General features: G+C 41.1%; 1 protein-coding gene across 1 annotated transcript in view; it reads left to right on the plus strand.

Annotated features, from left to right (window-relative positions):
• Positions 1-3,513: 3,513 nt before the first annotated feature.
• fign (fidgetin) overlaps positions 3,514-13,758 on the plus strand; it is a 28,196-nt gene continuing 17,951 nt past the window's right edge. The window contains exon 1 of the mRNA XM_061724483.1: positions 3,514-3,622. Within this exon, the coding sequence (XP_061580467.1) occupies positions 3,544-3,622 (79 nt within the window). The 5' untranslated portion in view covers positions 3,514-3,543. The remainder of the gene's footprint in view (positions 3,623-13,758) is intronic.

Below are 13,758 nucleotides of genomic sequence, written 5' to 3' on the forward strand. Positions count from 1 at the left end.
CTTTATAGTGATAAAAATGATCTTGTGAATACCGGCTTCCTCAAATACCCAGCAGCAGAATGTGTGCTCTCTAAAACGTCCAATCTCTCCCTCGCTGTTTCCTAGAGCGGATCATACAGTGGCGGTGAAAGCTACTTGAGTGTATGAGCGTTAAACTGTCATTCTCCCAGAGCACCTCGGTGGCTGCTCCGTTTTTTGGCCTTACGAATTCTCCGAAGAGTTCCTGCGGGTTGAATTAGCATGGTGCAGTCAAGGGAGCACTGAAGGCTGAATCAATGCATCACTCCCAGGGCCTTGGCTATGGAGATGAGAGGGCATAATGCGAATTTTGGTGCCAAAGCTCATATCATGTGTCTAACCAGGGTCTTTCTGCAGTCCCATGTGCAAAAGGATTCACCTTCCACTTTCAAGGCTGTGCACAGATAATAGTGTCGTGCTGGAAAAAAAAAAAAAAAAAAAAGCAAAAATAAAGGTCTGACTTTTCTGGGCTAAACACACTGATCCCTTTTTAAATGCTGCAAAGTACATGATTGGAGTCAAGGTTTTAAGTATTTGCTTTAGATTAGAGAGCGGAACAACGAGTCTTGTTCTACGTTTGATTAACACAATATATAATGTCTCTTTTATCCATAAATAGACCAAACTGTGCAAAAGAAAAGGAGTATCTCTATAGGGAACATGTGATTTAATGGCTGGATTCGTGGAAATCTACGTTTTTTCTTCTCCTGGCTTAAGAGTTCATATTATTCATTTACTTGTTCATCGTTTTATATTTAGAGGTCTCTTGGAACACAAATGACATTACTATTCTCCTACAGTACTGTGCTGCAGCATCTCTTGTCACTGATTATCCAAAAACACTTTCAGTTTCTGTCTCTTTGAAATCCTCATCTGATTTGACGTTTCAGTGTTTCAGTGTTATATATCTTTTATTATGTCACATATCCTGCAGAATCTAGTCCAACAAAGACAAAAAAACATCCTCTTCTAGGTGTACTTGAGAGATTGTATGTTCTCTGAATGTTAATTCCTTACCTTGCACACGGGGCATAGACTAATTTTGTGTCCAATGACACGCTTTTTGGGAATATAAATTGCAGAAAAGCTGATGCAGATTGATGCAGGACTGCTCCGGCAGTGTAGCTGACCAGTCAGAGCAGAGTGGGATTTCAATACGTCGCCTTCCTCACCTCTATTTTTTACAAGAAAAACAATAAATACACAAAGCATAAGCACCCTGTTAATCATTTCATGGGTGTGCTAAGTGGTTACTGTTTGTAAATGCTGCATTCAAACCTGGCCTCTCCTTCCCAGAAGAGGCTTCGGAAGAAGGAGTCTGCAGTCAATCGCACAGAAAAACCAGTAAATCAGAGAAATGAGACTGATTATTTCATGGGGGCTACATTTTGAAACGCAAATAAACATACCCAGACCTCTGCACAACCCTGTGGGAGGGTACTGCATCATTAGATTTTATGTCAAAGTCCCTGTTCTGCTGAATGAGCCTGAATGTGTGCGTGTTTGTCCAAGGAGGAGACAGCGATTGAAACTGATCACTATCCTTTTATAGTCCTCGCACCCACACGCTGTCATTGGTTGCCGTCTGTACACCCTGTGCCAAAAGCTTGCACACCAAAAACATCCAGAACACAGTAAAATGAAAGGAACAAGTGGACAAATATGGTGGGACACAGCATCTGATAAAACAGGATTACTAGGTTTGATTTTTTTTCTTAAATACGTCATAAAAAAGTGTTTTTATTTCTATGGCGTTAAGGACATTTTCCAAAATGCTCAATTTGCTCTAAAGGATCAGCTGATTGATAAAAAAGTGTCAGGTGGCAGTGACACAGCAAATTATTCTTTGTTGGATGCCTGATAAATGTATGAATATGTGTTTCACAGTTATATAAAAAGGATAACAGAGAGAAAGCCTGCGTAATGTGCTGAGCAAATGTTTGTTTTTGGTGGAAGTGAAGAGAAAACGTGAAAGAACGTGTAAATATATCCTCCGTACATCTTAACAATCACGTGCTAAGCCAGGCCTGCCTTGCTGCGCTGCTTTCCTTCATCAAACGCATTGTTTTCAGCATGATACCTGATAAGGCAGCATGAAGGTTGAGACGGACATTTTTCGAAAATATACACAGATTGAGGAAGGAAGTGGAGGTGAACAGCACTTGATGCAGTTATAGTGCTTTTGCAAACGTTTCAAATGGAGCACCAGCTCAGGTCGGAGCTCTAACTTGGAAAGTTGGACAAACGTCACAGACTTCCGAATTCAGAATCAAACATAGCTGCTGCTCACATCAGCAAAGCATTTAACTCGCTTTGTTGTTTATAGCAGTATTGTCTTTTTTATTCACTTCAAGTCAGGCGTACACATCGTAGGCTACTGTTATTTCTTTGTTTTTAGTGAAAGTGCTTCACTATTTGTATGAACTACAGCATTGTTATAGAGACACATTGATAGCAATGGCTAGCAGCAGCTAGTCCTACATTTATAAAGATTCAAATATACGTGTATTTGTCCCAACTTCTGTGTCATCCTGAAATCCTACTTCAGAGGTAAATGGAACGCACCATTATAGCAGCATAACAGTCAAGATCCTGTTAATCATCCAGTGAATCAGACTAAACTGTGAGTGAAGCATTTCATCAGTCCGTTGGTGTCCAACGGGCTTTGCTGCACTGAATTGTAGGTTCCATGTGTCGTGGATGTAGCATCACCTCCATCAACAGTTGGGGAATGTATAACTTCTGACGCTTCAGTGCAGCCGATCGTACATGGGGGCTGGACAGTGTCAACGTTTTTGTATGTCAGAAGTGCCACTCACGCACGGTTACGGTAAACTCACACGGCAGTGTTGCATTAATGCTTGGCGAGGGGTTTCTGACGTGCCCTTGTCATTACCATAATCGACCAAAACAGATAATCCTGCAAGGTTTGAAACTGTCTCAACTTCATTTGCTACTACTAGATGCAAATTGATTTGGCTGATGGTCTGGTGAGGCCCAAAAGTTCAAAATTCCCAGCATTGTCATGTGAGTGTAGGGGAAAACCCAATCTTTGTCTAAGCTATGTGATTGCTGCTTTTAATTTAAACTTGGCAAATAAAATAAATTTCTCAGTATGGACATATATAACAGTTTAGCCCAAACATTATATTTGAAATCGTATTTAAATAGTCAGAACATCATGTGTGGAGATCAGGATGACTAACATACCCCGTCCACAGCAGACATGCAGCGCAGGGCAGGGGAAGGTACAGCAGAAAGCGCCTGCAGATAGCAGATATAGCCTATGATTATTTGGTTAATACTTCAAATAAGCCCGAGGCGAAGTGTGTCCAACAACAAGGCTACTTAACCGCGGCTCATTAAGGGGCGATTCTCTTTTGAATTTGGCTCCCACCAGAGAGAGAACATGCGCAGTGTTGCAGCAGCGTGCTGCCTCCAGTCAGCGGAGCAGCTGTCCGGGGTTTGGAATTCCAACATGGCAGAGTGTGCTGCGGTCAGTCTTCCTCCCCGCACTCACTGGGAATGGTTTCAGACCGAGAGCAGCCACGCTTGAGCCGTTCATGGTGCGGTAAACCCCGAGGCTGCCCTGTCACCTACACAGGTAAGCCCTTAGCTCGCCCCTGTCTGTCCGCCAGTCCGTCTGTCTGTCCGTGGGTGATGGGAACAATTAAAACGGCGCTGGACGCGCAAACGCTCCGCGGGCTCCACGGACGCGGCTGCGCTGCGCGTCCGTGCAGGGCAGCCGCATCCGTGGAGCCCGTGGATCACTACAGATCCCCTGGATCCCTCAGTGTTTTACCCCTGCACGCTCATTCTGCGTTTTTCCTGCAAGCTCCGAAGTTTTTCTTTCTCTATTAATGTTTAACTCACCATAGTTTGTGTGGGGGGGGAAGCAGCTTTTACGCACGGCTGGATCCGATCTGCTTAATAATAACTTTCCCCGCAACGACAAGTTTTTTTTGTTTGTTTTTTGTTTTGTTTTTCTTTTTCTTTTTTTTTTTTTGCATGCATCCTGAATGAAACTTGCGTTGATTGCAAAAGCGGGGAGGTAAATAGAAAAATTGGCTGTCATTGCGCTCTTTTAGTGGGACCAATGCTGGCAGGTATAGTGTGTTTTAGGGGAATAAAAGGGAGGGAGGGAGGGGAGGGGGGGCATCACGCTGGTTTGGCCGCTTCCTTTAATGGGCGGCATGAAGAATGCGTGTTTTATGTCATCTTCAGCCTCTCACATGCTTCCTATCTCTAGTTTCAACTCGCGCAAAGAAGTGACAGGCTTCCCCAGTCGCGGATCTGTGGCTTCCGCGTCTCCGGCACATTTGATTTCATTTCATTTCGACCTGACTCGCGTGGCCAGTTTTGTTTTGTTTTTTTGTTTTTTTTTTCACCCTCCTTGGTTTATTTTTCTTCTGAATTACTTGTATTGGCCGAAGTTGTGAAAATCCGCTGGCTCGAGGAAAAAGTGGCTGTAATGAAAAGCAACGTTTGGAATTCCTCCTCGTGAAAAATTCCGATTCTGCTGTTTTTTTTCCCCCTCTCCTCTTTTTTTTAGGCTTGAAGACATGATCACTAGCACCAGTATTTATGGTAGGCCATGTTCATTTTGTAATTACCTTCAATGTTGTTGTTATTATTTCCTATTTGTCACATTTTTGGGGGAAGGAAAAAAAAACTGTCATTGCAGCGTTTTGTCTTTGTGGCTGCATGGTTCACCCTCCAAAATCTGCTTGATTTAGTTAAATAATCTAATGATCATAGATGGCTCAAAGATATTATTTTCACTCAAGTTAGGTTCAAAGAGCCTTGCGAGGGTTTAGGAATTTTAATTTAGGTTATGTGGCTTCTGTATCAGACATGTAGTTTAACTTTTTTCTCTCGCTCATTGCACAGTTTTCATGTTTTTGCATGCAAAACTCCTACGTGGTGGCCTCTTTCATCGCATAAACAATGGAGATGTGTTTTTGCTTCTTTTTTTTAAGGAATGCAAATGTGCATCAAAGAACAAAATACAAACCCAATCCAAAACGATTTTTACTGTTAAATGTAATTATAGTCATTATTTAGTTTAGTCACTTGCTTTGTCACTAAGAGAGTTTACAGGAGACATTTATTTTTCAAATTTTCAGACATTTCAGCAGGTCATGATCTTTTTAAAGTGGTAAGGATTTAAACTAAGCTCAGTATCATGGTTTCACATTTGCTCATCACAAATATACTGCAGTTTTTCTTTTATAATTATGTATTTGAAAGATGTCTAAAATGACTGGAGCAAAATACTGGAGAAGTTATTATACGTTTTATTGTTAGAGTGTCATAATATGTTAATAATAGTATAATGTAGGCTGTGTGTCAGACACCATATGGAATATATAGGAGCGTTTTTGTTACACACTTGTTAAAGCAGATCTGCTCACAAGTAAGTTCAGTGACTAGTTGTTATTCTTGTTCTGGATGCAATTACTTGTGACAAGCCAGTAAATGGAAACAAAGTCAGGAAAAGTAACAAGTTGTGTGCTGGTTTTCCTCTGCAAACACGCTGTCCTGAGTGAACCTTTTTTTCACCTGCACAGAACAATCTACTTAATTGTGTTCACACATTTCATTTTCATGTTTTGCTTTGAGAGGAAATTAACATCATCAGCAGTGAGCTGAAGTATGTTTTCTCTCCTCTTCAAAAATAACAGCATCCAAGCTTCTGTCACTCAGTGGGGGAAAAAAAATGTACATTACCATCGTGTTCATTATGCTGGAGTGTTTAGTCGTAATGTGATTTTTGTAAAGTGGGTATTAATTTTTTTTTTCTTTGCTTGGATTTGAATGTTTTTCATACTTGCATCCTCCCATGCATGTGTGGTGTGTATTTCTCTACAGTTATTATCATTATTTGTTTATTATTATTTACTTGAGCTGCTCAAACATGGACACTAATCATGATGGCTAATTATTTGGAGCAATAAACAGTATTTTTATTTCTTTCCAAAGCTAGATGCATTGTTCTTTAAATGCAAGATTTGATATTTGCAGGTCTTTAAGGAAAAATTAATAGATGTAATTAATATGTTTATCTTTTAGCAGATGCACGTATTCCTAGTGAAAGTCAGATTTTTTTCAGGGTTGAGTAAGACTGGGTTTGTCTTGATACATCAAATCTCAAATAATTGTAACATAGTCATCAAACTCTGGAAGTGTTCCATGTGTGAGCTCCTGCAGTGTGATAGGCGATTCTTGCAGATCCTCACTTAACCCCAGGCACCTCGGGTGTGCATGGAAAGAAGCTGACAGCCTTGTTTATTTCTGATAGGATAGCGCCTGTGATAACAATCTGAGCTGTTGCTTGACATAAATCTCTGACCAGAATTTGACAACAGATGCTGACCGTGCTTTTTGTCATCACCAGTTTCACTGTATGGCTCCCATATTGTAACGAGCGCTGCTAAATAATAACACAGTCGTGTGCCGTAAGATAAATAACTGCATGCAAACACACTGAGGCCGAGATATGAGAAGAAGAAAAAAACGTGCTTGTATCTTGTGCTATTATTAAGAAATTTAAGAATTCTTTGGTAAAAATATTAACACATTTCTTTCAGGCCAGTCTTATTGCCTGTACATTTTAAATTGCCAAAGTCATTTTGACTCTTAAAACATTTTTTTCCTCCTAAAATGTCCCTTTACAATGTCATATTTTTTGTGTTCACTGATTGCTCCATAGTAGGTCTCCGTTCATTTAGCATTTGAGTCTTCTGCATGTAGGAATATCTCTTTGATGTAATTGTCAGGTCACTTATTTACAGATCTACCCAAGTACTCGCAGAAATAATCAAGGATGTGCCGATTACATTAATCTTTGTCCTGATTCTTTCATGTGTCCTTGTGAAGCAATTTAGCTTTTCCAAATGTTCTGTCTATAATCCGAGGTGCGTAACACCACAAGTGACGACTAAAACTGTCAAGCACAATTTAAAGCATCAATTTAGGGAAGTAGTTTACAATGGAACTGACACTTCATATATGCACTAATGACGACAATTAAAGCCAGATCAGAATGCATTGCGCTGACTCTTTGTAAACGCCCCCTGGGATGTCTGGGGAGCTTTTATAACTAGATGAAATGTTCATCTTTACAGAAGGATCCAGTTAAGTGTAGCTACATGAAATCACATTCACTCCCTTGACTGTATTAAACGAGATCAGAGCCGGATTGTCATCTTGGAGCAAATATGTAAAGCGGTGTCTTTACTGTTCTTTATTTAAAAAGCAAAAGAGTCCCCACAGGAGCCAGACTCGAGCAAAAAAGGGACGAAAAACTCCAGTCTTTCAACGTGTTTCCCCCCCTCCCTGCTCTCTCTTTGTCTCTGTCTCCGTTCATCTCTCCCTCCCTTGTATCCACATTTCTGTCGTTTCCCTCATGGCAGCTTGCTATGTTATCTTTGTGCGTTTTCTCTCCACACTGACAATTCTTGCACTGATTTAAGTTGGACTGCATTAGAAGGTGGAGGCAGCTGTCTGTTGCTATACTGAGGGACGTGTTTGCTCTACTGCAAAGATGAAGGACCATGAATCCTTGACATCCTCCCTTTTTCTTCCCTCCTCCTCCTCCTACCATCTCATTTAGACACAGTGACTGTCTGCTCAGAGTTGGTTTTTTTCTCTCTCTCTCTCTCTCTCAGAGTGACAGCATATGGCATAGACATTTTCTAAAATGCATGTGCTGCCCATTGGCTGCTTGTACTTACCCTTCATATGTCTCCAAGCTATGGGCTTGTCATATGATTTATTTCTTATAATTATATGAGAATACTTGCAGATTAATTTAGTTTAGCAAAACAATACAGATTTTTCAGAACCAATTCAACACAGTCCCTTCTATTTTTTTATTGATTTTTTTTTTTTTTTGCAATGAAACTAATCCTTCTCACGTTCGTAATGTCATTATGATCCAACCTATAAAGCATAATGTGCTTATAGAGCTTAGGGTTCCCTGAATGATTTCCAGTGGGTATGTCACAGGCCTGCTTTATTCAGGCCATTACCAGACATATTATTTACACAGAGGGGTGCATTTGTTGCTTCAGAAATCCTTGTTCTTCTCATCTCCAGCACACTGAATCAGGGGCTTTGTTTCATCTCCTTCACATGAGGTGTCTCTGCACTCATAAGCAGACAAGGCAGCTCGGAGCCTGTTGGGGTTTGGCTAGAATAGACAATCCCCAGGTGTACTAAACTAGGTTTAGCGCTAAGGCTTTTAATCTGGACTTGTAGGAGATTCATGTGCATTCATAGATTTGCCTCTGTAATTATCATACCCCCTGTGGCAGCCAGAGAGACGTTTGCCTAAATCACTGATGTCCTCATTACACTGTTTACATTTTAATTAGACATGCAAAAATCCTAGATTAAAAAAAATATATATATATTTTTATTTTTAAATGACCATAAGGATCAGATATTTAGAGATCTAAGCATTGGTATGACCCTGTATTTCAGTACTATGTGCAAAAATACTGATAATTCTCCAGTTTTTGCTAAAAAATAGTAAATGCAGCTCTTTTTAGCCCATTTGAAGTATTTTTCTTTCTTTTTTTATCAAATCTGTGATAACTTGGTATTATGTGGAGTTATTTGCAGGGCATGGTCTGAACAGAGGAGGTTTTTTTTCACGGCTTTAGCCAGCAGCATGAGGATGTTATTTATCAGCAAGAAAGAACAGGATCACGTCCTCGTGAGTGAATCTGCTTTCAAATCTTTAATTTAATTTTATAAAGCAGCCAATCTATTGTCAATTCGTAGCTATCAAGTGCCCAACACTCAAAAAGTATGATTGACTAAAATGTAAAAAAAAATATGTATAACTTTTGAAAATATCCGCCACTTTGAGCTGCCATTGTGTGTCTGAGTACTGTTGCTTATCATTGAATAACCTTGGTGAAGAGAGGCGTTTGTTCCTGTCCTTCTTCCAAGGTGTTTTTTTTTCTTTTTTTTCTCTTTTTTCTTTTTTTTTTTACATGCTGTTGGGGCGTTTCATATTGTTGAGAGAAAGGCGAGCTTTTCACAGGAGAATAAGAGAAAACTCAGTATTTTTTTCTGTATTGAAATTCCCCTTGTGCTCCGATTCTTCAGCGCCTGATTAATCTGATAATCGAGGCCACCAATCGCACCCACATCCAACACCGCATGCAAGTACACAGCTTTTTAAATGATATTTCAATTCACAACATTTGTCAGCTTCTTTGCCAATTATTCTTAACGATATATTTTTGAAATTATATTCTTTAGGCAAGTTGTGACTTCTTGTGTCTCACTTATGTGGCTTTTTCAGATGTGATTCAAAACATGACTTTGTTTTGAACACTTTTTTTTTTTAAGTGGAACTAAACTTTGCCATTGATGTAATAGCAGAAAGGTTGTTTTATGATTCATGTATTGAAATACATGCTTGAATTAACTTTGACATTTATATTCAAGAGCACGCGTGAATTTGCTCCAAACATGAAAGCTGGTCTTTTTCACTCTTTTCCTCCTCCCATTTTTCACAGCCCGCGCTAATTGTCTTAAATATCAATTTGAGACAATTAGCTAAAGAGATGATCAGATGAGATGCGCGCTATCAGTGCTTTTTTCTCCAAGTTCCCAGCGATTCATTCATCCTTGACGGCATCGGGTGGCTGACAGGTTGGCCCGGCGCCAGGAGCTCGCAGAGGGAGCTCTGAGTGCCGGGGACGGGAGACGATGGGCTGAGGTTCGCCTGCTGGTCTAGAGAGAGGCGAGACGGGACGAGTGGAGGGAAGGGAAGAGAGGATAGACTGGCTCGTGTGAGCTGTAACAGAGGTTTAAGTGTAAGGTGATGGGGACATGATCATGTTTGTTAGATTCATTCATGTACATAAATCAAATGAACTTGTACTTTTGCTCCTTAAGTGAACAAACCCGTCTCATCTAGTGTGTGGCCTAACTGATGGTCCTTCTTAGAACCATCTGGTATTAAATTCATTTAAAACATTGGGGGGGGGGGGAGAAAAGAGCACCAAGGAGTTCAGCATCATCACTGAGCTTTATGAGGTCTGACGCTTCTTTTGTGTTCATTATCAAGAAATCCCCTCAGGGAGTTCTGTTGACTTTGCATGGTTTAAGAAAGCTGTTACAGTGGACTGCCCCCCGCTCGCACGCTCACTTCCATTGCAAGTATCTGGGGAGGCAAAGTGGAAATACCAAGCTGGGCTTTCGCGGAGAGGAGCTAAACATAGTTTAAACTCCCACTTTTGCAGAGGAAATCAAGCCATTTGTCCTGCTGCTCTGTCTGGCGTGTTGCGCAAGTTAAACAAAAGCTGTTGTTCTGTTTGATTCCAGAGTGTAATATAGTATTATATCTCTTCAGAGTCATTTCCTGCTGTTAGCTGGCGGTCGCTGCAGTGAGACCAACTCAGCCAGCCCACAGATTGTTTCCCACAGTGACATAAAAAGGCGCAGGGCTGTTGTCAGTGATTTCTTTAATCTCTCCTGCTTATTTGAAGGTATTGACGCTACATAATTCCTGACATTATTAGGCCCGTGAATGGTTTATCGCAATAATACAACAATAGTGGATTCATTTAGTTAAGAGTGTGATGTTTCTGCAGCCCAAACCCTGACCGCATCGCCTCTCCCACATCTTTAAATGGATCCCACGAGTCTTCAGCTCTGTTGTTTCCATTATTCATTTCAAAACAGATGTAGCACAGGGAGACGAGAGGGGTGAAAAATAATTTTATGACTGAAAAAAAACTGATGCAACGGAAAAAAAGATAAAGTCCCTGCTTTATGTAAAGTCCGCCGTGCCTTGGGAGCACGCGAGGCCGGTGCACCGTAGGAGGAGTAGGCGCTGGTTCGGGAAAGGGGGAAGAATTGCGTGCGCGTCCTGCATATGCATGTGCAGTGCTGTCAGTCTGTCAGTTACGCCTAATGTTGCTCCCTGGAGGTACCTGGGGGAGACCCATCTAGCACCCAGTCAGCCTCCACTGGCGGCCGAGTGGTGACAACGGGTTCCCACAGAGAGAGGAAGTGTCATAGTATGTATGTAAACTAGTGACAGATGACTGGAGACATGTGGCCAGAAGACGCGGGGTCTGAAAGCAAAGCAGTTTTGCCTGTGTGGCTTTCCTTTTTTTTTTTTCTCCCCCCCTCCCACTTGAGACTTCAGAGAGTGGGCATCAGGCCCCGACAACGGTGCAAAATACTGTGACAACGAGTCAAAGATGTGAATAAAAAGGATGCAAATCATTCAGCATAAAAAGACGCACGCTATGCACGAAGCTTTTGTTTGCTTTTGAAAGGCTGTAGCGAAGGAGTGAGGAGTTTTTTTAGCACGCGGAGCTTCAGGCAGCTTTTCTAGGCCACAGGTCATGTGGGTCAGTGTTACACTCCCTGCAGCCTCACTTCAACCCTGGATCTGGAAATAGAACATGCAACGTCACCCAGCCAGGAGGGAGGTAGATTCCAGACCTCCGTGGCCACGGGCTGCACATGTGGATTCTGGTGTGTAGTTGACCCCAAGTGTTTGAAACCCAGAAATGCTCCCAGTAGGATGTTGTTATTTCATGCATACCCAAATGAGGGAGGCTGTACGAATCGCCTTGTACAAAGTGGACCAGTAGTGTACCGTCTGTTCGCTGTTAGATATACACGATTCATCAAGGGAACTCGCACCAGCCAGAGGCAGATTAATTTAACAATATGCACATAACCTGTAGAAAAGGCAAAAGCGAAACAAATAAGCGAGCAAGTAAATGTTCTTTATTACACATTTCTGCAAGACAGCAGTGTGCTTGCTTTCCCCTAGTAAAGATTCAGCGTGATATATGGAAAGCAGAGGCATGTACGGTCGAGACAAGAGGCGTGGAGTTAGGAATCAAGTAAAGGCTTCATCCAAGTATTGCGATATAAAATCACAAGCATGTGTACAGCCATCCTTTTTACTGCCTCTCTTGATACCAAGCATACAGTATATTTTGGGAAACAAAAAAACAGTGGCTCATTAAATAAACAAAAAAACATAATTACTTCCAACTACTTGCTCATTTCAGCAGACATATCAAGCGAGCGCTGAAAGTCAGCAGACATTTCTAAATGCAGACGCATCGTAAAATCATGTGCAACTTTTGATCATCTGAATCTTTAGAAGGAAACCCGAGAATGCCTTTTAAAGTCCCCAGAAAGTAGAAAGTGAGGTGGATACATTTTCCTTCTGCTCTGAGCATTCGCAGAACAATTGGTCTGGGTGTGATTACAATAACAGAGATCAACAGCAGTCAGTATCAATATTTGATAATTAAGGTCTTTCCTAATACTGACCATTCGCGGGAGATTGTATGTCCAAGCAGCAGCTCAGCTTTCTATCCGGGGAAGTAAAATCTATCAGCGCTGATGAGTTCGTGCTCCGTCGAATATATGCATGCCAAACTGTTTATTGTGAGCACCGATAGTGCTATTGTGCTATTCTCTAGTCCACGCAGCGCAGAGAACCGATTCACATCTGAGCAACGCCCGACCCTTGGTTGTGTATATTGATGACTGGGATTTGTTTCTTAATAGAACTGTGTCTAATTAATTAGCTTTTAATTGGGTGAACTCTGAACATGCAAATGCAGCACAATGTGGAACAATCATAGCTTTAAACCGCGTAAAGAGATGTGCACAATGAAACGGAGGATGTGTTCAGTGTCTGCTTGCTATGTTGGTGGTGATTCACACTTTGTAGTTTATGATGCACTACGTCTGAACTTAGGCGAGGAACGGAGGAATGAAAGAGGACTTTGGGTGGAGCAATAGTTAAAATGCCCACCTCTTTACTCCATTAATTATCACATTTATTTTTCACAATTGCTTTGTGACACAAATTGATCTCTTTTCTTCCTTCATTTCATAATCTATTAGGGAATGCTCTGGAATCATTTCCACTGCATGTCCCTCATTTGCATCGAAGCTCTCTGAAGAGTCTGATCTTTCATCCGCTTGCCTCTCTGTGCTTTTAGCTGTTACCAGAAACCTCTGTCTCTCATTCATTCCTGCCATTTGTGCACATTTCAGTGCAGTCTCAGAGTTGCTCTACATCCCTTTAAATACATGACAATTAAAGCCATTCACACACTGCTGGTATTTATTACAGCAACCGAGTATGTGCAATATTGTGGTTCATTATTCAGAGTGAGAATGTGATTTGGGGTTTTGTTTTGTTATTACAGCCCTGCAGCATCCTGTGTCCTGTAGCCTAAATGAGGATGTTCAATTATGCTAATTAGCCACGTTTCCATTAATACTGTAGTTTTGCTAGGAGAAAAAAAAAAAGACGGAGCGGTGTTTTGAAAAATGGAGTTATGCAGGTGGAAGCAGGAAAACAGTTGAAGGCGCCTTTGCCACTCACCAGAAATGATGTTATTAATTTTTCATGGTCTGCTGGTATTGTTTCCTCTCCAGAGGTAGACGCTACACATCCTGCAGATCAGCAGAGTGATAACTTAGGGAGTTAATTGTTTGCAGATTCATAGTTTAAATGTGTTTGTATCTTTCACCGAGCACATTATCTCCTCTTTTTTGTAGATAAGGAACCTTTTGTTATTGTTTTTGCTGCCAATCTATCGAATGCAATACTTTGGGATTGGGGAAAAAAAAGGCAATGAAAACACTGGTTTAGCCCTTGCATATACCTCAACAGGTCTTTCTTTATATAATCTCATGTCGCTCGGTTCTCACTTGTAAATTTAGGTA

This window comes from Cololabis saira, chromosome 6 (genome assembly GCF_033807715.1).
Source record: "Cololabis saira isolate AMF1-May2022 chromosome 6, fColSai1.1, whole genome shotgun sequence".
Lineage (NCBI taxonomy): Eukaryota > Metazoa > Chordata > Actinopteri > Beloniformes > Belonidae > Cololabis > Cololabis saira.